This window comes from Helobdella robusta (genome assembly GCF_000326865.2).
Source record: "Helobdella robusta unplaced genomic scaffold HELROscaffold_62, whole genome shotgun sequence".
Taxonomy (NCBI): domain Eukaryota; kingdom Metazoa; phylum Annelida; class Clitellata; order Rhynchobdellida; family Glossiphoniidae; genus Helobdella; species Helobdella robusta.
In genome coordinates this window covers 112,375-135,776 of record NW_008705346.1, presented here as the reverse complement: position 1 = coordinate 135,776, position 23,402 = coordinate 112,375, and the positions used below count along the sequence as shown (strand labels likewise).

General features: G+C 33.8%; 3 protein-coding genes across 3 annotated transcripts in view; 1 reads left to right on the top strand and 2 right to left on the bottom strand.

The window, feature by feature from the left end:
* The first annotated feature begins 938 nt into the window (after positions 1–938).
* HELRODRAFT_193880 (hypothetical protein) lies at positions 939–8,066 on the top strand. Its single transcript, XM_009029778.1, has 20 exons — positions 939–1,088; positions 1,490–1,609; positions 1,706–1,791; positions 2,018–2,260; positions 2,499–2,570; positions 2,717–2,792; positions 2,899–2,976; positions 3,202–3,261; positions 3,560–3,666; positions 3,796–4,021; positions 4,196–4,416; positions 4,560–4,673; positions 4,906–5,068; positions 5,148–5,258; positions 5,367–5,730; positions 5,814–6,044; positions 6,229–6,689; positions 6,829–6,963; positions 7,105–7,297; positions 7,390–8,066. Exons 1-20 carry the CDS (start codon positions 969–971, stop codon positions 7,500–7,502), a joined length of 3,294 nt encoding a protein of 1,097 aa, XP_009028026.1. The 5' UTR covers positions 939–968; the 3' UTR covers positions 7,503–8,066.
* HELRODRAFT_103167 (hypothetical protein) lies at positions 8,050–15,876 on the bottom strand. Its single transcript, XM_009029777.1, has 14 exons — positions 15,464–15,876; positions 14,883–15,045; positions 14,389–14,497; positions 14,028–14,073; positions 13,674–13,769; positions 13,166–13,384; positions 12,959–13,026; positions 12,418–12,498; positions 11,541–12,238; positions 11,347–11,413; positions 11,026–11,127; positions 9,668–10,864; positions 9,386–9,533; positions 8,050–9,265 (listed from the first exon to the last, which is right to left on the bottom strand). Exons 1-13 carry the CDS (start codon positions 15,632–15,634, stop codon positions 9,452–9,454), a joined length of 3,099 nt encoding a protein of 1,032 aa, XP_009028025.1. The 5' UTR covers positions 15,635–15,876; the 3' UTR covers positions 8,050–9,265; positions 9,386–9,451.
* Positions 15,877–18,306: 2,430 nt separating this feature from the next.
* HELRODRAFT_180461 (hypothetical protein) overlaps positions 18,307–23,402 on the bottom strand; it is a gene marked incomplete at both ends in the record, with an annotated part of 5,374 nt that continues 278 nt past the window's right edge. The window contains 8 exons of the mRNA XM_009029776.1: positions 18,307–18,430; positions 18,622–18,764; positions 18,902–19,059; positions 19,344–19,455; positions 19,789–19,991; positions 20,178–20,261; positions 20,566–20,868; positions 22,291–22,382. Coding sequence (XP_009028024.1) covers positions 18,307–18,430; positions 18,622–18,764; positions 18,902–19,059; positions 19,344–19,455; positions 19,789–19,991; positions 20,178–20,261; positions 20,566–20,868; positions 22,291–22,382 — 1,219 coding nt within the window. The remainder of the gene's footprint in view (positions 18,431–18,621; positions 18,765–18,901; positions 19,060–19,343; positions 19,456–19,788; positions 19,992–20,177; positions 20,262–20,565; positions 20,869–22,290; positions 22,383–23,402) is intronic.

Sequence of the window (23,402 nt, the reverse complement as noted above, 5' to 3'; positions counted from 1 at the left end):
ACAACATCAATATACCTACCTATATCTCACCAAGATTTACGTTCAGCCATTTTAATAATGCCAACTTTTTCAATAAAAACATTTTTCAGAACAATAACAACAACAATAATGATAATAATAATTTTTTCCTCAATTGGCAAAAATTGGCTCTATGGAACTATTTTTTCCTGACCACATCACCACCGACATATTGTATTAATGCCTCTGATAGGGATTTAACCAGGATCCCATGGGACTCCGTCAATAATTTGAATGGAGAATTACAAAACTCGTACAACAATCTGGCCGCCCGACGTTTTATATGAATGGCTGTGAAGATGGTCATTATGCCACTGCTTTCAATTGCTTTTTTTGTGACACGTACATGCTGATTTTTTTTTAACTTCATCCTATGTTTTGAAAATTTTTCGATATAATTTGTGTTTGTGTGAGTTTTTGTATCAGTTTGTTGTGACGGTATCAACATGAGTATCAAAATTTTCCCGAGTATAAGCCTACAACACGGATTTAAATATATACATGGCCTACAAATGACATTAATGGGTACGTCATTAGCGTCAACGTATTTGACAGTAGATGAATACGGACTGTTAATTACGTAATTGCCTATGTATATGATATATTCTATATATATATTTGGATTTAAATAATAAAAGTTAAATTTGAATTTTATAAAGTAAACATCAAAGTGACTTACAAATATAAACCAAAAACTAAACAAATTACAATTTAATATTGACTTGAAAGTAGCTGAATTAAAATTAAACGCTTTCATGAAGATTAACCATGCTTTTATTTTAATATAGGACATACGTTTGTGTAGTGTTTGAAAGTGTGTATGTGTTTATAATTAACGGAACATAAAGTGATACACCAGATAGTTTATATTCTATCCCTAAATTTAAATCCTCAGTTTACTTTTAGTTTCACCGGAACCAAAGCGAAAACAAAATTCTTAATTCGGCTAAATGTCTCTATCGATACAAAGAAAAAAGGACGGCGGTCCCAGTCTGAAATTTTTTGAAAGTTTGGAAACTGTGGCTCTCCTCGAACCAGTTAGGGTTTGGCTACTCAAAAATGTCAAAAAGGTTGATTTTTGTTCTTTTGATCGCTTGTTTTTTAATGATTTCTGATGTGATCATTGGCGTTGTGTTGCTAGTTGGTGTTGGCTTGTGCCCAGAACAAAATCTTCTAGATTTAATTTAAAATTTTTTCAATCATTAAAAATATTAAAATCATTTTATGAAGTGTCTATTATTTTGTTTAATTTGTTTTATTTGAAAAAAAATTCATTTATTCATAATTCAAAAATTCAATTTGCTACGTTAATAATTAATGTTTTATTTAAGATTAAATAAAAATTAAACATTTTAAAAATTTTTAAATGTTTAATTTTTTTACATAAAATTAATATAAATTTTATATAAATAAAATTTAAATATATAAAATATTACCATGTTAATTCACTTCACATTTTGTTTTATTTTAGTACATCCAAAATGAACCAATCAACAACAAAACCCTGGCAACTATAATTGTGGAGTTCTTGCAGTTCCAAGAAGAAGCATTTGGGAAAAATGTCAGCAAGCCTGCCTTAACTAGATTACCGGTAAAATCTAATAATTTTATATCAAATAATATTTATAATTATAAATCAACCAATTCGTTGTTTAATAAAAGTTTTTAATTTTTATGATAAATCAAGGTTAAATGCTTCCTTGACTTCAAGCCAAGTGGTTCTTTGTGTCACCTCTTTACTGAAACTTTGAAGTTCAAGGCTGAACAAGGATGGTATGTTATGTTTTAGTATTAATTAATGAGCTCTTTAATTATTCATAATTTTTTTCAAATGTTTCTTGAGTGCATACATTTTTCACTCACAAAATGTTATCATCACATTATTTTTTGATTAGAGATTTGAATCAATTAATTTTGTCAGATCTTTACTGTTTTATATCAATTTATTTCCGATATTTAGTGAGAATGTCAATGAAAATAATTTTTTAATTACCCCCAGGCGAAAGTTTGATTTCCAAAACCCATCTCGCATGGATAGGAATGTGGAGATGTTCATGCAGACCCAGAAGACTCTGATACAAAATCGAATCATCATCCAGCCTGCCATCTATCTGAAACCTGAAATCGACAAGATACTCATGGTGAAACTGAAGGATATCATCAAGAGACATCTGGGAACTGTGGTGGAGAAACAATCCGAAGCCACCCACATCGTCTATCCCCAACCTGCTACTAGGAGTGAGGGTTAGGAAGGATTGTCGGGGAATTGTGTCTGTCTGCTGTTTATGATGGATTTGTTTGTTTATGTAGTTCAGCTTATATGGCTGTTCAATTATCCTTCCCACCAATTTTGTTTCAACTTTTTATGAATCTCCATCCTTATATTTTATCTATCACAAAATATCTAAAATATTTTCTCTATTTATGAGCAATAATTTATAATATTATAACATTAATGAAACTATAATTTCTTCACCCACAGAAGAACTATTCAGGCCAGTTATGAAGCGAGACACGGGGCTGATGATCCACTGCTATTATACCCCAGATAGGTTTGCGGAGACAAAATATTACTTTTTTCATTTTCATACTGTATTATTATTTTGCTATAATTTTTTACTATTATCTGGCCATAATTTATTTAGTGTTTTTGGTGAGGTTATTAGTGATTATAAATTTTTTTCTCTCTCTTTGATAGTTATGATACCTGGCTGCCCGATGTCGAAGTTGACATAGAAGTGGATTCATCCATCGAACCAGATGGTCCTTGGCTGGTCAGTCGATTGATTGATTGATTAAATGGATGAATAAATGATTGAATGGATGGATGTGTTGATTTATTGATTGATCAAATGATTTTTAAAATAAATCTTTACCCAGGTTAATGCTTTGTGGTTATTGGATCTGGAAGAGTACAATGAATGGATGAATGAAGATGATTACCTTGTTGAAGATGAAGTGAGGATGATTGGAATTATTATTATTTATTATTATTATATTCTGGTTTTGTTTTATTTTTAATAGTTAAGATTTTTGAAGATGGTGTATTATAACCTAATTATATAATGATAATACCGAAGATAATGCTAATGATGTTTTGTCAATGCTATTATCTCTGATGATTAAAAGGAATCTGATGATGACACTAATAATGAAATTCCTAATTCTAAACTTCAACTTCAGACTGAGAATCCACGAATGAAGTCTCGAATTGAAAGTCGGTCTAAATACACTGCTGAAGAGGTGGGTGTGGTACATTTATTTTATTAATGCACATTTCGTTTTTAAAAAATTGTTGTTTTGCAATGCTTTTCATCTGACCTGATTTGAATGCATGCGTGATTTGAATGCATGCATGCATGCTTTTTCTAAGATCTAAGTTTTTGTGGCATCTCAAAATGCTATTGCCATTTTTTAGATCAGCTGTTTTGTATATCTTAAGCATCTTTGAAGTAAACATACCTAAAAGAAAATTTATCTTGAAGTTATGTTGATATACTATAACTATATTCATATCAAATCTCATTTTGTCAAAAAATAGTTGGTTAAGTTGGCAAATGAAGAGAAGAAGCATAAAAAGGACCGGGTCAAGAGGCGACGATCTCCTTCTCCGTCCTCACAGTCAGTTCCTGGAAAGAAGAAGAAAGGGTTGGTACATCCCTATTTTTCAGTCCATTCTTTTTTTGTCAGTGCATCAATATTTATACACGCTTGATTTCATAAAATTAAATTCTTTTAAAAGTTATATTTTGCATACATTTTTATTATTCTCAACAGAGCTCGCAACACGTCAGCCAACAGCAAGCGTCGAACTTTGAACCCTTCTTCTGTTGCAGGGTCGTCCGTCGGGGATGAGGATGATCTGTCGCGGGATTTTGAGGATCCCGTACCCGAGCCCAACATCCAGGCCGTCAACCTCCCCAGGTCCCTGCTCTCTGTCACTGGGGGGGCTGCTGGACTCGGTGCCAAAAACACTCTAACTGATCTGGATGAGGAATTTGAGGTTGAGATGGCAGTTCTTTATTTCAGTGGCCTGTCATTCAATTTATTATACATTAAATGGCTGAAAACATTTTGATATTAATTATATACCTAATTAGTAACTATGGTAATCTCATTTTATAAATGTTGATGTGGATTAATTATATGAAACAACATACAACCTCATCTGCATCAGGGCATGGCTGATTCAAAGGCATCCGGTCTTTCATCTCCACCGGAGAATCACGGCAATGCTGCCTCCCACGATGACGACGAGAACAACCTAACGGAACAAACACATCACATCATCATTCCGAGCTACTCAGCATGGTTTGATTACAGTAGCATACATGCCATTGAAAGGAGAGCTCTGCCCGAGTTCTTCAATGGCAAAAATCGATCTAAAACACCTGAAGTGTTCGCTTTTTTAATTTGCTTCGTTTTTTTGTTTTTTAGTTCAACTTGAAGCTGTTTCAGATACGTATGAACGTTTTCTTTCAAAGTTATAATTGGCAATAAATGAAAAGTTTGATGAATAAATAACATTCGCTTCATTTTAGCTACCTGGCCTACCGAAACTTCATGATAGATACGTACAGGTTGAACCCACAGGAATACCTCACTAGCACCGCATGTCGCAGAAATCTGGCCGGTGATGTCTGTGCCGTCATCAGGTGGATTACATCTTGCAGTATTGTATTTGTGAATTTATAGTCAGGATACTCACTGTTTCTACTACAGCTGATGTTTAAATTTTCTTATTTCATCTCTTAATTCATCATATTCAGCCAAATGTTGCAGCATTATTTATCTAATTATTCATTTGTCCCCTTAATCATCATTTACTCACCACTAGCATACTTCTCTCCTCACCTCCATTGATCTCCACCTTGTTCACCTGCACAGAGTTCATGCCTTTCTGGAGCAGTGGGGCCTGATAAATTACCAGGTGGATGTGGACATTAAGCCGAACATCATGGGTCCTCCTTCGACCTCGCACTTCCTCATCCTAAGTGATGCTCCCTCGGGGCTTCAACCCTTCGTCCCTGCCAAAGCACCACCTGGACAGGTTAGTGGCTGCATGCTGTGTGCTTGGATTTATTTATTCACTTGTTTATTTGTTTTTTCATTCATTCACAAACGTACAGTCGGCCAGCAAACAGATGCTGGACATGGACAAATCAGATAAAAGAGATAGCGATGATGTAAAGAAAGAGGCTACGTTTGGACTGAAGATGGATCAGTATGCCAAAAAATTGGTTGGTAGGTTGAAATATACTTTGAAAACCATTGTGAATATTAATTATCACTCATTCACTCGTGTGAGGAACGCGCACACATGTACACATTGCACTCACTGACAACAGCAGGAGAGCAAACAGGCAGCAGGCGGTTTACAGATGCATCGGAGCGGCAACAACTACCGCGAGTGGACCGACCAGGAAACTCTCCTGTTGTTAGAGGGACTGGAAATGTTCAGAGATGATTGGAACCGTGTTGCCGAACACATTGGCAGTCGAACCCAGGACGAGTGCATTCTTCATTTTTTGCGTCTACCCATTGAGACGCCATATTTAGAAGATGATGGCACTGGTGGAAGCCACCTTGGACCCCTCGCCTATCAACCTGTTCCATTTTCTCAGTCGGGCAATCCCGTCATGTCCACTGTTGCATTTCTTGCGAGTATCGTCGATCCGAGGATTGCTGGAGCTGCTGCCAAGGCTGCTCTTGGTTAATATTTTACATTTCATACAATTAATTTCTACCCTACTTGTTTGCTGGTTGCTAACGTAGTTTACTAATTGAAACACCAGAGGAGTTTTCAAGAATCAAAGAAGAAGTTCCTCCATGGCTGGTTGACAATCACTTGAAAAATCTGGATGAGGCCCGCAAGGAGGGCGTGCAGGTGGATGCCAATTTTGGCCTGGAGAAGACTGGGATTGCTGGCACTGTTCCTGAGGTCGTGGAGAAAGATAGTGTTCCAGCTGCTGCTGGTGCAGTTGCTGCTACTAATGCTGCTGCTGCTAGTGCTACTACTGCTGGAGGTGATTTTTGTCCTTACCTTCTCATAATAAATCTCTTTAGTCAACGTTTGTTCTTTGGAAGTTATTCGTAATTGAATACTTGGTTTGTTTGTGCATGCTGTGGTTACAAGTGTATGATATGAATTCCATTTAATATTTATCTTGATCTGTTTTTATTCTATAATAATATTATGATTCACTCTAGATTCCGATGGCCAAAAAGATGATGGCGATGAAAGCACAACTAAAAAAGATGCTGAAAACAAGGAAAAGCCTGAAGACAAGATGGATGTTGATGATGAGAATGCAAAAAAAGACGACGCAACAGATGCAACAGACTCCAAAAAAGTTGAAGGTGCCTCCAACGAAGGCAAGGATAAGGAATCAATGACTCTTAAAAAGGAAGATAATAATCAAGATGTGGAAAAAATGGAAACCGATGATGAAAAATGTGCAAAGTTGGTTTCTGATACAAGTGCCACCACAAGTGGAGGTGGCGATGTTGATAAGAAGAACGAGGAACAAGACAAACAAGATCCAGAGCTGAACAAAGAGAAAAATAATGTCAAGGACAAAGACTCAGAAAAATTAGGTCAAAAAAGAGTGGAAGGTGACTTGAATACAGCTGCAGCTGCTGCTCTGGCTGCAGCTGCTGTAAAAGCTAAGGTAGGTGATTGCGTTTTGTTATGTATTTTTTTTTTTATGTAATCCGAATAATATAAGTGGTTATGTTTAATTGTTTCAGATTATATTGGCCCTGTTTAAAAATGTTTGCTTGAAGTTTGAATTATATTTTTTTGTGCAGCATTTGGCAGCTGTTGAGGAGCGAAAGATAAAAAGTTTGGTGGCTCTCCTTGTTGAAACGCAGATGAAAAAGTTGGAGATCAAATTGAGACACTTTGAAGAGCTTGAGGCTATCATGGACAAGGAAAGAGATGCGGTCAGTTGAATTGAAATCTTGAGATGATGTGCATATATAACAATGCAACTTTTACATATTCATTGATGGATAAATTAGATGAGTTGAATTGATATTGAATATGCGTGTTATGTTTTGATTGTCGGCGTTTGTTTTTTGCAGCTCGAATATCAGCGTCAGGAACTGTTGAAAGAGAGACAACAATTTCATATGGAGCAGTTGAGAGCGGCTGAGTTCAGAGCTAAGCAGCTGGCTGCACAGCAACTAGCTAACGAGCAGAAACCCACCACTGCTGCCAGTTCGACAGTTTCTTGCGAATCAGCTACTTCATCTTTGACAGCTGCTAATAATATTGGTAGTTAATTTTCTTGCTCTGTTCATGTTTTATGTCATTTGATCTGTGATTCAACATTAGGCGGTTGTTTATAAATGTTAGTTCATCATTAGATTGCCAGGCACAGACAGTCACTAAGAATACGGACTCACAGCCATCAAACCCTTTGTCTTCGTCATCTTCCTTATCAGCTCAGCCTCAAGCTTCCACTCAGATGGATGCCTGAAATGAGAATTGAATGAACTTTGTTGGCTGTGAAGTGAATGGCATTCAGAACCATTCCTTTCTTCTTGGCGCCACATACTAATGGGTGAATGAATGCGTGCTTAGTTGATGTGGCAGTTCATTATATCGCATCCTTTTATTACTGACAATGTCTCCAATTGTTTTTTTTTTCATTCAAAAATTTTTATATCTGTAGGTACTAGTTTTAAAAAATAAATTGTGCATCATTGAATACACTTTGAGAGTTCATCAAGCCAAACCTCCATCGTCATGGACAAGCGGTTTTGAACGTACGCGCATGATTGCAATGTTTGTTTTAGTGCTGACGATTACGTAATTAATCTCTTTTATCTAATTTATTGACCAAACATCATCATTGGGTTTGTTGATTTTATCTGAGTGGCGCTTTATTTATGTGGTCTCTAGTCGAATTGAATCAAAACTGAAAACACCATTGTGAATGCTCATTGACTTGGTTGTTTTTTCAATTAGGATGCCAGCGAATTTGTAGATCTGTCGCGTTTAATGAACAAGAACATTTCATTTCAATAGAAAAAAAAGTTTATTCCACGTTGTGAGATGCAAATGAAGTGAAACAGCGCTCTAAATGGAAAATGAAATAAAACGGATGGCAAAACACAAAAATAAAGAATGGAGACAACCACATATATATATATATATATATGCATATATTTGTACATATGCATGTATATACATATAGATATACACATAGATTCGTACATAAGCATATATACACGCATATAAAGATACAAAATACCGATAATTAGCGCTATGTAAATTAAGTAAAAAAAGTTTTTTAATCAAAGTAGCATAATTCTAAATACAAGAAAACTAATATATATATATATATACATGTATGACGTTTAACGATTGTTTAAGCCATGACAACAGAACGACACTAAGCAACACTAATCTAAAGATAGATCTGACCATCTTTAATACTCTCTGCTCTTGAATGGTCGGGAAGGTATATATACACAGAGGCATTCAAATACAAACGCGTATATACATATATATACACTCACACATACGTACATGTTCCTAAAACATTCATACCTTATGGCATTCATTCATTTGTATACATGCATGCAATACGAACGCGCGAGTATGTACATACGTACCTAAATTAATTGTAGCTATCACAGAACGAATTGACTTCGATTAACGTCGTATAGTTAAGAAGATGATGATAAGGACGATGATCATGTGATTATGTCTGAATGATGATCATGATAACAAGATAATAGATGATGATCTGTAGTAATTACCTCTGTATGTTATTATTTCGATATTTAAAGTAAGTAAACTTCATTCATTCAATTGTGTTATAAAAAATTAAGCATAAACAACCAGCCAATCAATCAATCAGCCATATAATCAATCAATCGAAACGACAAAATAATCAGCTGGTAAATAAATCAAAAACAAGAGACATACACACATCCGATAGTGCATACATACACACATATAAACAACCAAACGAACGAACAAGCACTTTTCAAAGCCATTCACAACATACGAGTCACACAATGATAAAAATATTCAGTAACAAAATTATACTTAATGGCGCATAACAGGCAAACACAATCAATCGTAACTACATTGCAATGACAACATACCCATTCCGTTACAAAGGACAATTGTGGATTTCAAATTACACCAAGTATCACCATTACCATCATCTAGATTCTAGGATATTATCGCTACCTTGACGACGACAAAGTAATAATGATGGTGATGATGACAGCACACACACACACACACACACACACGCACGTACACACGTGCAAATACGCGCACCCGCACACGCAAAAACATATATACATACAAAAAGTTCCTGCCAAAAATGTTATCACTGTTACAATAATAATAATAATAACTATAATAATAATAGTAATAATAGGATTTAATGTTTTATCATTATTATTCTCATATCAAATCTAGAGCTGAGATAGTTTCATTGTTCTTCTTAAGAAAATCTTCATTCGTCACCACGGCTATAAAGTTGTATCTAATTAAATATATGTTAATTTATTCAAATTAATTCGTGGAAAAAATGATTGGCTACATTATCATTGCTAATATTAATTAGTTTTATTAATTAATATTAATAATTAATATTAATAATTAATATTAATTAATAACCTGCTATCATTTACCAGCAGATATTTATTGTTGTGGTTACTGTTATTACTGTTAATGTTATTACTGTTAATGTTATTACTGTTAATGTTATTACTGTTAATGTTATTACTGTTGTTGTTGCTATGGACTTTGTTAATCTTTTCGTTTTTGAAAGACAAAGTAGCGATCTGTCGGCCAGTTGCCATCGAAGTTGTTCTGATGTTCTTCGTGCCTCCGCTGCTACTCACCTCTTCCTCTATTTTTAATCTTTTGTGGTTGTTCACTTTTAAATATTTGCTCTCCGTAAATTGAGGTCTGTTTAGACTTTCGTACGAGCTGTCGACGTTAGTATGATTCGTTATATCACAGAACTTGTTATCATTGTTAGTGTTGTTAATATCCCCGCTTATGTTATTATTATTATTATTATTATAATTATTATTATTATTGTTGTCGTCATGATGATGACGAGGCAAATGATTACAGATAATATTATTGTTATTAGTTTTACATTTATTATCTGAACATATCGCAACCCTGGTCACCAGTGAAGACGACGAGGACTTATTTGATAATGATGAAGATGACGATGATGAAGATGACGATGATGAAGATAATGTTGATGAAGATGATGTTGATGAAGATGATGATAGAGATGATGATTGAGGTAGATAGGTTGATAACGACGGCGACACGGATGAGGCAGGGAGCGACGGCGATGATATGCCACTGTCAGCTGATCCGGTCCTCGACGTGCATTTCCGTTTTAAAAATGACGAACAGCTCTGTTGACCGCGTGCCGTTCTTGATGACGACGACGACGACGTGATGACGTTCAAGCTGCTCATGTTGCTGCAGTTGTCGTCGGATGTTGAAATGCTGCCGTCCTCGAAGTTGCTGAAAAAAGTTTTGTCGTCGGAGACGACATCCACCTCTACATCTTCAACTTTGACGTTGCAGTCGTCGGATGTGTAGTCGTCTAAAAATGTCGAGAAGCAGAAGTTGCTGTCCATGACGTCGCTGTTTAAGAAGCCTTCACGTTTCAAACTGTTATGATGGCCACTGACATCATCGTTGCCGGTGCTTCTAACTTGTTTGTGTCTGGTGTATACATGTGGCCGGTGTGGCTGCTGTTGCTGATTTTGTGGCTGATGTCGATGAGGTGGTTGATGTGACTGCCACTCATTTGGCTCGTATGGACTTCTGTCCCATATAACTCTGCAGATTTTATTAATTTATTGACTGACTGTGATTGGAATAGATACTTAATCATCCATCCAATCAATTAATCAATCAATCAGTCGAATCTTTATTAACACTCCACAAACAATATATATCCCCAACATAAAAAAAAAATCAATGCAATGAAAACAACAAACCTTCCTCCTCTTCCTATTCGCTGTCTCAATTGACCAATCCTGCGATGAGATTCATCAATGCTGACCAATGAGAAATTTTGATTCCTCTGCTGTCTTGGACATCTGGCGAATCAAGTTCAAGGGTTTAGTTGATCAAGTCAAGATAACAAAAACAAAGATAAATTACACACTGAAAACAAAGAAACAAAACAGAAAATAAAAGCAAAAACGCATTTTTAAAAACAACATTACCAGAAAACGTTAAACGCGCCATCTACTACATGTAAAACAACAAAAAGAATAAATTGATAAAATCCAGAGGGACAGAACGGCGAAACTAACCTGGAAAACACAGTATTGTCAGTCGACGAGTGGTCGTTTGCAGAGAAATGGAAGGATAAAAATGGAATAAACTAAAAAAAAAAAAACAATAAAAAAATAATCATAATAATAACAGTGGCCAAATATCTCAAGAATAACAAAAAATTCACTATATATATATATATATATATAAATGTAATACTGTAAACTTCTACTAACATCGTAATACAAACATCCTTTTTTCCTCCGAAAGGCAAACCTTCCATCCATTGACGCCTCATCATTATCATCACCCGTGAAATCATCATCAACATTCACATCATCGTCGTCATCGTCGTCCTGTCGGCTGTCCATGACAGAGGTAGGGAACAGTGTTAAAGATTTAGTTAGAGTGATAACATCACCTTTATCGGCAGTACTGTTATTATTATTATTATTGTTGTTGTTGTTATTATTATTTCTATCACAAACATAGTCATCGTCGTCGTCATTCTTGCTATCATTATCTGACAAGTGGATATCATTATCAGTGGTGTTGCGAGCAAACGTGTGACGATGAAGATGATGGTGATAATGGCCGTGGTGGTGAGTGTGATAGTGTTTCTTGTGAGTGGATTTGAGATAATTTTTTTGCGATTTTTGATTTTTCTGCGGCCTATGGCTTTGCACATTGTTATTATTACTATTATTCTTATGAAAATTATTGTTATTACTGTTATTAACGTCGTTGTGGTAGATGTTAGGCCCGTAAGTCTCATTGTATATAAGGTTATTGTTATTATGGCATCTGTTGTTAGATGAGGTATAAGAGTTTGTGCTCTGAATTGTGATTGGTCGGCTGACGGGGCGGGTTGATTTGAATTTTTGAATGGCCTCTTCTAATTGGCTGCCAGACCAGTCAGACTGCTCGTAGCTGTTTGATTAAAGAAAAGGATTATTGTAAATATAAATTATATACAAATTTATTTTTCTCAAGTTTGGAACAGCTTAATAAAAAAAATTCATCATTACATAACAATTCAAACCCTAGAGATTTAAAAAAAACAAATGAATAAATTAATCTAATTAATTAATTATAATTAATTAATTAACCGCTTTATAAACAGATCACTTTTGATTTGCACTTGTGCCTTTTTGAGAATCTCCCTCTGTCTCAGCATCTTCAATAGAGACCTGGATGTCATCATCATCACCATCATCATCATCATCAGCCGTATCATCATCATCAACGTCATTATCATTATCATAACAATCATCACCATTAACGTTCATATTATTACTGCTATTACAATTATTGTTATTGTTGACATTAAAAAAATTTTCATCACAGTATCATCTTTGAAATCATTCAGAGGATCATTCAACAAGCCATAAAGATCATTCAACAAGCCATCAGGGTTGTAATAGGATATGTTGAATGGGATCATTTAAACTGGCCAAAAAATAAAACACATAATCAGCTGAAACATGACGACGACGATGATGATGATGATAACAATATTAATAATATATGGCATTCTCAATGTCTGTGGCGTTAATAATGAAGATGTAATGATGACGTCACGACGATGATGATGATGTCATAATGATGACGTCACAGTCACAATGATGATGATGATCCAACGGGACCAACATTGTTTTCAATAGACCATCCTTCACTTTCAGCATCTTCAAGTACGACTGTTCATCATTTTTTCGATTCTGGAGTACAATTTGTAAAACATTTTCTACAAAAATAGTAAAAAAATATAAATAATTCACAAGAATTATGCTTTGAGACATTCAGACATCTTGTGTAATGATCACCAGATTCATCTTCGTCACTATCCTCAATACTAACTTTCCTCGTCTGCATTCTTTCAGCTCTCTTTCTGAAAGCCACATAAGGATTGATTGAATGGACGTTACTAATGCTGCTGCCACTACTACCACCACCACCAATGCAGCTGCTGCTGAGAAGTGTTGTCGACGTCGTTGCAGCGGACGTTGATGATGAAGCAGCTGCAGTTGCTGCCAACTCTTTCCTTTCCAATTTTATTAGATGTTGAAGTTTGGTCTGCTGTTAGAATCAGTGTTTGAAAGATGATTGATTGATTGATTGATTGATGGATTGATAATGAATGTATGGGATGATAAATAAACTTAAGCTACGGCAGGTGATTTCAAGTGACTTGTTACAAATACAATCATCTAGTGGGGAGAGTCAATCATTCATTCAATCTCATCACGTAGCATATAGTAAACGTAGTATTAGTAATAGCAGTGTAGTAGAAGTAGTTGCAGTAGTAGCAGCAGCAGTAGTAGTAACAGTAGCAGTAATAGTGGTAGTAGTAACAGTAGTGGCATACTTGTTTAAGCCTTTTAGTCAGCCAGTAATCGTAAATGGCGATGATGACGTCATCCTTTTCTTTTATCAGGGCCTTGGCTTCAGGTAATGATATAACCTGCAGCAATTTATGTTTCCACTGTTGTCGTCATCACTCTACTATTCATAAACAACACTTATACGTCATTATTATTATTAACATTTTTTGTATAACAATCATCAAGTTTGACGTCATCGTCGCCGCCTCAATAACCACCAGTTGTCACAATTTTTTCACCATCACTATCACCATCACCACAATCATCATCATCATCATCACCACCATCATCATCTCCAACTTTACCAGCATCATCATCACCACCATCAGCAAACTCACAGTATGGCTGCTGCTTTTCTCAAGTTTATCCATCACACATTCAAACCTGGTGTAGAAGTTGCGATAATAATGATGATGACGTCACAAAGATAATAGATAAGATAATAATGATAATAATAATAATAACAATAATACTGATAGAAATGATGGGAATAATCATGATGATGATAGTGATAACGAAGCTTGTGTAGATAATGATGATACTAAAATACCGCTGATGATGAAGGCATGGATGGTGAAGGCATGGTGATGATAATGATAAGAGCGACAGGTTATTAACATTTTCTACAATCATCATTCTTTCTATTAAACCGAATAAATTATGATAATTATGCAGGGGATCTATAAATAGCCAGAAGACCTGATTGGATCGTTAAGAAGTTTCTGATTGGTCAGAGGATGGCTCATCAGCCATTCCTCATCCTCCTCATCCATATCATAATCAGGAACATCTTGGTCCGTTGATGAAGCTATGATGATGATGATGATCATTAAGATGATAATTATGGCCAAGATGTGATGGCGATAAGAATGACAAAAATGATAGATGATGACAAAAGAATGTCATCGCTTTATGATAACTCAACCAATATTTTGTCAGCAGTAACCATTTTGAAAAACTTCTTTTTTACTCTCTACAAAATTAAACCTTGACAAACACATGGATTAATACAATATGTAAACAATAAATACAATGCAACAAACACGGTTGCAACAACAATGTTCTTTCTAAATGAATTTTTCAATCTGTTTTGCTAAATAAGAAACATTCTCATTTTAATACTAGCTTAATCAACTAAAACTAGAATGATTTGATTTTGAATCCACCAAGACTCAAACACTACTTTAACTAACGTTGGACATGGATGAATTTCTTCGGTAACTGAAACTTCGACCTCGAGGAATAAGTTTGTTTGTACCGTTCGTCAATAACTTTGACATCGGGGACAGGAATGATGAGTCGATTAACCAAGCCAAACGATTGCTGGCTGATAAGTGCTTTTTGCAAGTGGTGTTGCTAAATGGTGTTGGTAGTGAGTGTGAACCATAATAGCCCAACATCAATGCAATCATTTTTTGTCACTAAGTGCAACTTTTATAAATCAGCAAACTATTTTATTCAGTTTATAATATTTTTATCATTAACTGTTATTTTTTTCGATAAAGAATTGAAAAATCTAACGATTTCAATATTACTCACTAATGAAAATAATATTTTGTTAAAAATTGAGCGCTAGATAATGATATTTGACGTGTGGACCAGCGCAGTTAAAATGCGAAAAAGTTCAATAAAATGTCATTTTTTCAATAAATAAAACCTTTTTACGACCCCTTAAGCGATAAAATTGAAATATGCAGCAAAAAATGAATTAAATTTTTATTCTTAAACAATAACATTTAAGCCCATTTCATTAGATAAGGGGCGGTCGGCCTACCGTTTCCTCTTCTTTTTCCATTCCGGTCGGCATTTCAGGCACCGTCCGGTTGGCCGTCACAAAATCTGTGGAGTCTGGAATATCGTCTCCAACGAAAACTTGTAAAGGCTTGTTGGAGTCGAGCGCCTTGGCCCTGAAAGTGAGCTTATTCATTCTGAACACCCCTTCCATGCAAATGGACCCGTCCTACAATGACGAAGCACTTCGATACAATTCGGCGATAACGTCGACTAAAAAAATAATTTACGACAAATTTTAACGAATAATATCGTTTAAAGATTAATTTCCTAACTATTCGTAAAAATAAACACCGCAAAAATTCGCAATTTTGCAATTAATTCGAACTTATTTGTGGGCTATCAGCACCGCCTCGCTTATATCAATCATGGCGGATTTTTATCCTTTAACGTGATATTGCCAACATGCTAACCATTACACTTTATTTATATATATATATATATATATATATATATATATATATGAATATGTATGTGTGTATTGTATATGTGTGTGTATAAATTTATCGTATATGTGTATATATTGTATATCCATGCTCATACATTTTATAAAAATATTTAGCAATTACAAAGTAACAATAAATGAATATGTATATTTATATTTATAAATACAAATATACGTTGTTATATAACACAATGATGTATATAACACGTGTAAAGCAACACATATATACAATACAACGATTTTTGTTTCAATATGTCTGAAACTTCAGAAATGTCTGATTAATAGGTGATACTTGGGATTTCTACATTTTTCTAGGCGAATAAGATGACGCGTTTAGAAGAAAATTTGCTTTTTATTTTAAGTTTTTATTGTGTTAAAATATATTCATATGGAATTCACTAGAGGCTTGTACTAGGTTATACAATTATTCAAAAAAATAAGACGGCGAACATATTTGTATTATTTTTATCATTATTTTGTATAGGTTCTAAATTTTTTTTAATGAATTGCATTTATAAATAGGTTATTAAAGTGATTTCTTGCATATGGCAATTATTGTTTTCCAGTTTTTCACTGTTTTGAACGCTATTTTCGATCAGAAAGATGAGATGTTTGACACAGTATGACAAATTTTTATTGTTCAAAACGTCAAAAAATTTACATGACATCGTTATTTTAACAGCTCCAATTAGAAAGAGAATTATAAAAGGCTGAAAATTATTAAAAATAACGAATGAATCGCAGAGAAATGATTGATTTATTTAGCAACGAACAAGCTTGTAGGAAAATATAATTAATTTTAATAAATTGCACGCCTATACAATAATTTTTATTAAAAATATTTTTCTATAATATCAAATAAATATTTACAGTTTACTACTTTATATATATATATATATATATATATATATATATATATATATATAACAATAATTTTCAATCCACACTACTTTACTACTTTATATATATATATATATATATATATATATATATATATATATATATATATATATATATATAACAATAATTTTCAATCCACACTGCTAACAACGAAATTGCGAATTTGCAAGCGACGACGAACAACTGAGTCCACATTAATAGGACATTTGTGATGAATTAAAACATTTTTTTTTATTAACAGACGAATAATAGGTTAAAATATTAAATGACAAAATGCTGTAAAATATTATCAAGCCAAAAAAGGTGGAAAATAAACTTTAGAAGAAAGACGTTCAATATAAATTATAAAATGGATTAGTAAGAAGGAGGTGTGTACCAAACAGAATTATTTGTTGAAATGTGTTGGGTAGAAAGTTAAAAATTAACAAATAATACACCACGCACGACATTCATGAAATTAAATCATTTATGTTTGAAAATTTTTATCTAAATATTGCAATATGCTTGTATAAGTTAAAGTTTGAAAATAATATTGAGGACTGAAACTGAATCAATCATTATATGGTGTCCATTTTTTCCAAGCTTAATTATTTTAAGTGCGTCTTTACCTAATTAATCATAAAAAAAATCATTTTTAAAGTGTAAAGATGACTGGTTTTTTTTAAATTTGCGGGAAAAAAGTTGAGCAAAAACTCAAATTAAAGCTGGTTTGTGTTGAAGAAATTAAAATTGGAACATGCTTGACTCGTTTAATCTTTATTGTAGCAACATTCAATTTGAGTAGTAAAAAATATGAAATTTGATTTATTTCATATTATTAAAATGCTATCTTATTATTTTCTTTATTATTAGTAGAAACATTATCAGTTTTTAATTTATTAGATGCCTGAAATTTTTTTAAACGTTTTAATGAAGAATATTTAAGAAGAGATTCTCTACAATACGCTGCTTAATCTTAATCTTAATCATTCAAATCTTTAAGGTTTGATTCACGTTAATAGTGTTGAAGATATTGTTACAAGTTATTAATAAACATAATATTAATTATATTATTTATAATGATTAACTTAATAATTAAATAAATAATTGTTCCGAAATATTTATTTGTTACAACTCAACTTTGAAAATGATAAAAACTTGACCTGAATTAACCGCAAGTAAATCGTGGATTTCACCTGTTTAATCTATGACTGCGATGACAAGTGTTCTAACTAGCACTCAATAACAACTATAATAACAAATAATATTATAAATAATAATAACAATGCTAATGAATAATAAATCAATTAATAATATTATTACAGACAGATATATTATGAAAAATAGTTCTTTCTCGTTTGAAATTTAAGCGATTTCTGTATGGTATATTATAGTATTTAGTGTATATAGAATTAGCCTTGTTCGATTTTATGTGCACAATTTTAAAATCTACCCACTCAGTTTTTATTGATGACTTCGTTGATTCACATTAATGACATCCACTAACGTTTGTGCGTCACATCAAATTCAACAATCAAATATGAACAATCCTGCAATCTCAAGATAAAATTTTCATGACCAGTAAACTTGAAACGGTTACTAAGAGTGAAAACTCTTGACTGCGGCCTTTGAAAATTAATTTTTATAAACTTTTGAGTGTTAGAGTTTTAGAATCATTAAACTAAAATGTTTAGAAAATAAGTAAAATTTAATAATTTGTAAATAATTGAGAAAAATTTATAAGAAAAATTAATTGAAATTAATAGAAATTACTGAATGAAGGTAGGTAAACTTGTTTGGCTGTCGCAATGACCAACTCGTCGTAATCAGCGTCGGACTCGCGGAATTGAATTCTTTTTGAGACGACTCCCAAATAATTTTCAAACCTGAACTCATATAAGCTGGATATGTTGATCAGGGGTTGGGTTATTACAAATTTTACGGCGTCATCTGGCGTCATCTGCAAAGGATAAGTGCCAACGTAAACTCTTTTTAAATATAACCGAGCAATAAATATAGCAGTAGAACTTGATTTGTGAAATCGTGTTAAGGTTTTAATTTAAAAATATTTTTTGGAGGATTTAGAAAATTTGATACTTGTTCAGTGACGTTGTACTCCGATCCGTTGACGGAAGCGCCATCTTTTTCGATTTTTAATTTCGGGAGTGGATTTGAACTGACCTCACAGACGATCATTCGACCGTCAGTTTGGTTTTTCAGTTTGGATGTGGTACATCTTTTCAGAGCTGGTCCAACTAGTTAGGCGATTAGGGAAAGAAAAAAAAATTGATTTAAGGAGGGTTCATTACGAAAAATAATTGTCTTTCTTTCTATGAAACTCATCTTCTAAACAAAAAATAAAATACTTAGTCTAAGTCTCACTCAAAATTTGCTAGAATGGTATTCAATGTTAAGAAATATCAATGAAATCTCAAATCGAATAATAAAAAGATTATTAAAAAACGCGAACAGGACAACTTACATAAAATATTAAATCTGAAACTCGTGGTGTGTTTGTCTTTGTTGCTGGTGTACGCACATGTGAGGACATCATTATTGTGGGAGACGTTGATGCTTGGCAGACCTTCTACCTTGAAGAACTCCTTCTTCACCCAATAGTTCACATCATTTTTTAGTTTCTCTTTCTCGTACTGTTGAAAATTAATAAAAAAAATTGAAATTTAGTTCAGTTATCTCGATATAAAATGTGCCGTTAGGTTGCTTCTTTATTAGGAGTCATCGAATTTATTTTTTGTAAAAATGTCATTAGACGCTGTTGAGGTATCTCTATGATGTAGGTAGGTACTGAAAGATTTTTCTTTTATTCATTTTTTAAATCCCGATAAAATAACGAACAGGTCTAACAAAGGCTAGTAACATGTCTTAGGAAATAACATTTATAACTGAATTTGTTGATTTTTGTGGTTAAAAATTAGTTAGATTTTAAAAAAATGTTATATCTAAGGAGTATTTGAAAATGTTACCGTCGTGTTGAACAATTTTAACGAAAGTTTTTTTTTCTCCAAGAAAGCCTCCATGTGTGCCTTCTCGGGCTGATTGGTCAGAAGCTGACAACCAATCAGGTGCACTTCCTCCGGAAATAGATTCAATGTTTGTCGTTCGCTCTTGTCGTTAATGATGGTGGTCCCGTTTTTGAGGTGCACCACACTCTGCACTTTCGTTATTCCTGGTTCGTCGGGATTGTTGGCAATGTATGTTACGAAAACATTTGCTTGAAATGAGTTTTTAGTCGTTAAAACTGAATGAACACCTTTCAAATGTTAAGCAGAACAACAAAATGTATATAAATCGTTGTTATTATAACTTATTTGTTTTCAATTAAACAAATAATGCTATAGAAGGACAACAGTACCCTTAACAACGAGTTTTGTACTGGCGTACAGATCGTATTGCTCGTTCGAGCATTGAAACGTACATCCGTCGAATCCAGTCACATCTGTAAGATTTTGTGGTGAGAGAGTCAGTTAGTTGTACGTTTCAAATATGTTTGTCGGGGTTGTTTTGAATTTTGTTTTATTGAAAATAATTCGATTTTCATTATTTTCAAAGCCAACTGTAATTAAATCAGCTTTCACTTTTCATACTCTCTCTCTCTCTCTCTCTCTCTCTCTCTCTCTCTCTCTCTCTCTCTCTCTCTCTCTCTCTCTCATTACCATTACCATCGTCGTCGTCTCTACATTCTACGCACATCATCATCTTCATCATCACAACATCATCACAAAATAAAGAAATAGACCAACTGGTGATGTTTAGGTTAATGAGTGCCCTTCCAACGAGCTCCAGGTAATTTATTTTGTACCTTCTACCCAACAGTTCTTTCTCATAGTTATCATTTATTGTGAGGATTTCTTCAAAGCTTTCTTTATCGAGAGTGCACCTCCTTTTGATCTGCACTATGTCGAATGCGTCGTATTTCTTAACTGAGCACGAAAAGCTGATGTTGTCTGAGTCTTCGGCGAATATTTTACCTTTGTTCCAAAAAATGTCACCACTCGATAAGGAAGATGACAACGACGACGGTGGTGATGATGGCGATGACTTTACTGAATGTGATGGTATGAGGGTTTGATGATGTGATGATGTGATGATGTGGGAATTAGTTGTGTAGTTGGTGTGTATTAAATAAGAAAATATCTATACAAATAATATAAATAAATTTATTTGAATGATGTAATTAAATTAATTTTTATAAAGAATATATGATCTTTTGAGAAAAAAAAAATCTATGTTCTTATCATCGTCATCGTTGTCGTCATCATCACACCACCGTGGGGTAAACTAAAGAAAAATGATTGGATAACTGGATTAAGGAATGTAGAGGAAAGATGTGAAAGAAAGGTTCATCTCACAGTGAAAGATGAATAATTATGAAAATTTAACTTTAAAATGCTCAAACTTTGAGTGCTTCATCAAATCAAATTTAAAAGATGCAGTCAGTCATTTTATATTATTATCTTCACCATTCGTCACCATCACTACGTCATCGCTACGTCACCATTCTCGGTGATGACGTCATGATTATTTTGTCACATCATCATCCTTATGTCAAATGTGGTCATTAATGTCGTCGTCATTATCATCGTCATCTTCTGTTAGTCGTTTTTTTGTATCACCACATATCATCACCATTATCTTAAACGCCATCTGTCATAAATAATAATAAGAAGAAGAACAATAATAACAACAATAATAATAATAATAAGCGTCATCAAAATGGCCGCCCTCATGTGAATGTTTGGATGGATGAATAAGTATGGACCGCCAGTATAATAACACGAACGCATTGAATCTTCAAATTGAATGCAATCTCTGATGTGATCAGCCGAGTGTTAACGATGGAAGTTTCGTATGAAAGGATTTGTTGGACTATGTTTGTTTGTGTGTTTGTTTGTGCGTTTGTATGTGTATGTGAGTGTGTGTGGTGTGTGGGTGTGTGTGTGTTTAACTGTACGTGCTTTTCATAAATTTGCATGTTAGCTTATATGCGTGTGTGATTGTGCGCGTAAGTGAATTGAGTTGGTCTTTGGGATATTATTCCATAAACTATTCAGAACATTTGTGTCATGTGTATATGTTTTTTGTACCCATGCATATCTTGCGTAAAATTATTATGCATGCGTATGAAGTATCATCGAGTGTATATATTGCGTATATGGAAGTATGTGAAGTGTACAACACGCAAATGTGCATCAGCTGTACATTTGTGTGCGCGTTATGTACGTACGTCTTCTGTACGTACGCGTAGGTGCACGTGCACGTGTTTGTGCGTGGGTGTTTCTTGACTGCAGGACACTTGTGATGATAATTTTAGAGCACTTAGTTTAAAAAAAATGATTCCATAATTTTTTACTTAGGAAATTGGAGGCATGCATATTTCATTCCCCTGGGTTTTATTCAATTATCACTTGCATGCGACGTGACGACCAACTTCGTAAATGGCAAATGACGCTGTCGCTTGCTATTACCTGCCGCAAATGTGGTAGCAACACTCACCTCTAAATGACTGCAGGACACTCCACAAATTCTAAATATTTTTCCACAATTTTGTAAAGTTTTCCTGAAACGAAGCAACACATTCTAAGTATTAGCCGTTACTAAACTCCAACAAAGGCTCAACCATCACGTTGTCTACATTGTCAGTAAAATATTCATAAATTATATACACCAGAAAAACTTGTATCCTAAAATTAGTTATAACCATTTCGTACATCCGGACGGAAAGTATGCTACCAGGAATTTATGAGTCTTAGTGTATGTTTTGTGGGTGTGTATATGTGTGTGTAGGTATGTGTGTATATGTGTGTATGCATATGTATGTGTGTATGTATATGTGTATATGTATGTGTGTATGTATGTGTGTGTGTTTCTATATTTCCTATGTATTTCAGCCATTCCGTGGTGTACAGGGCCGTATACAAAAGATGTAACTAGTTCGTACGGATAAATAAACGTTTATAAGATGATAATACTCCTGGCGATAGATAAACATTGATGGCTGCTGTAATAGGCGGTAATTATCGTGCTGCCTAACTGTAAATACGTATGTATGTAGCGCTCCTAAACATGTTGTGTTTGTTGCTGGCTTTTTTGTTTTGTTACTAGCCATGTTATTTGACATTAATCTGTTGTTGTTTATTACGCTATGTTGTTGTTGTTGTGGTTGTTGTTGTTGCTTGTTGGTATGCTGTGTTGTTTTGTCATTTGTTTAGCTGTTTACAAATAAATAAATAAATATGATTTCGTGCAGTTGTTCTCGAGTTGACATTTGATTCATTCAACTTGTTCATTCATTCGTTCGTTTATTCATTCATTCATTCGTTTATTCATTCATTCATTCATTCATTTATTGATATGTTTACGAAATATCTTTCATCTAGATATAAGTACATCCCAAAATTTGACTAGAATCAAAATAACGATTTTGAAAATTGAAATATAAAAAAATGAAAAGAAAGCAGAGATTCTTTTTCCCACATTATTAATAATATTACACCTACATGTCATTTTGTTTATCGCATGCAAACAATTTTATTCACACGCACACACACGCACGCACACGCACAGACACACACGCAGA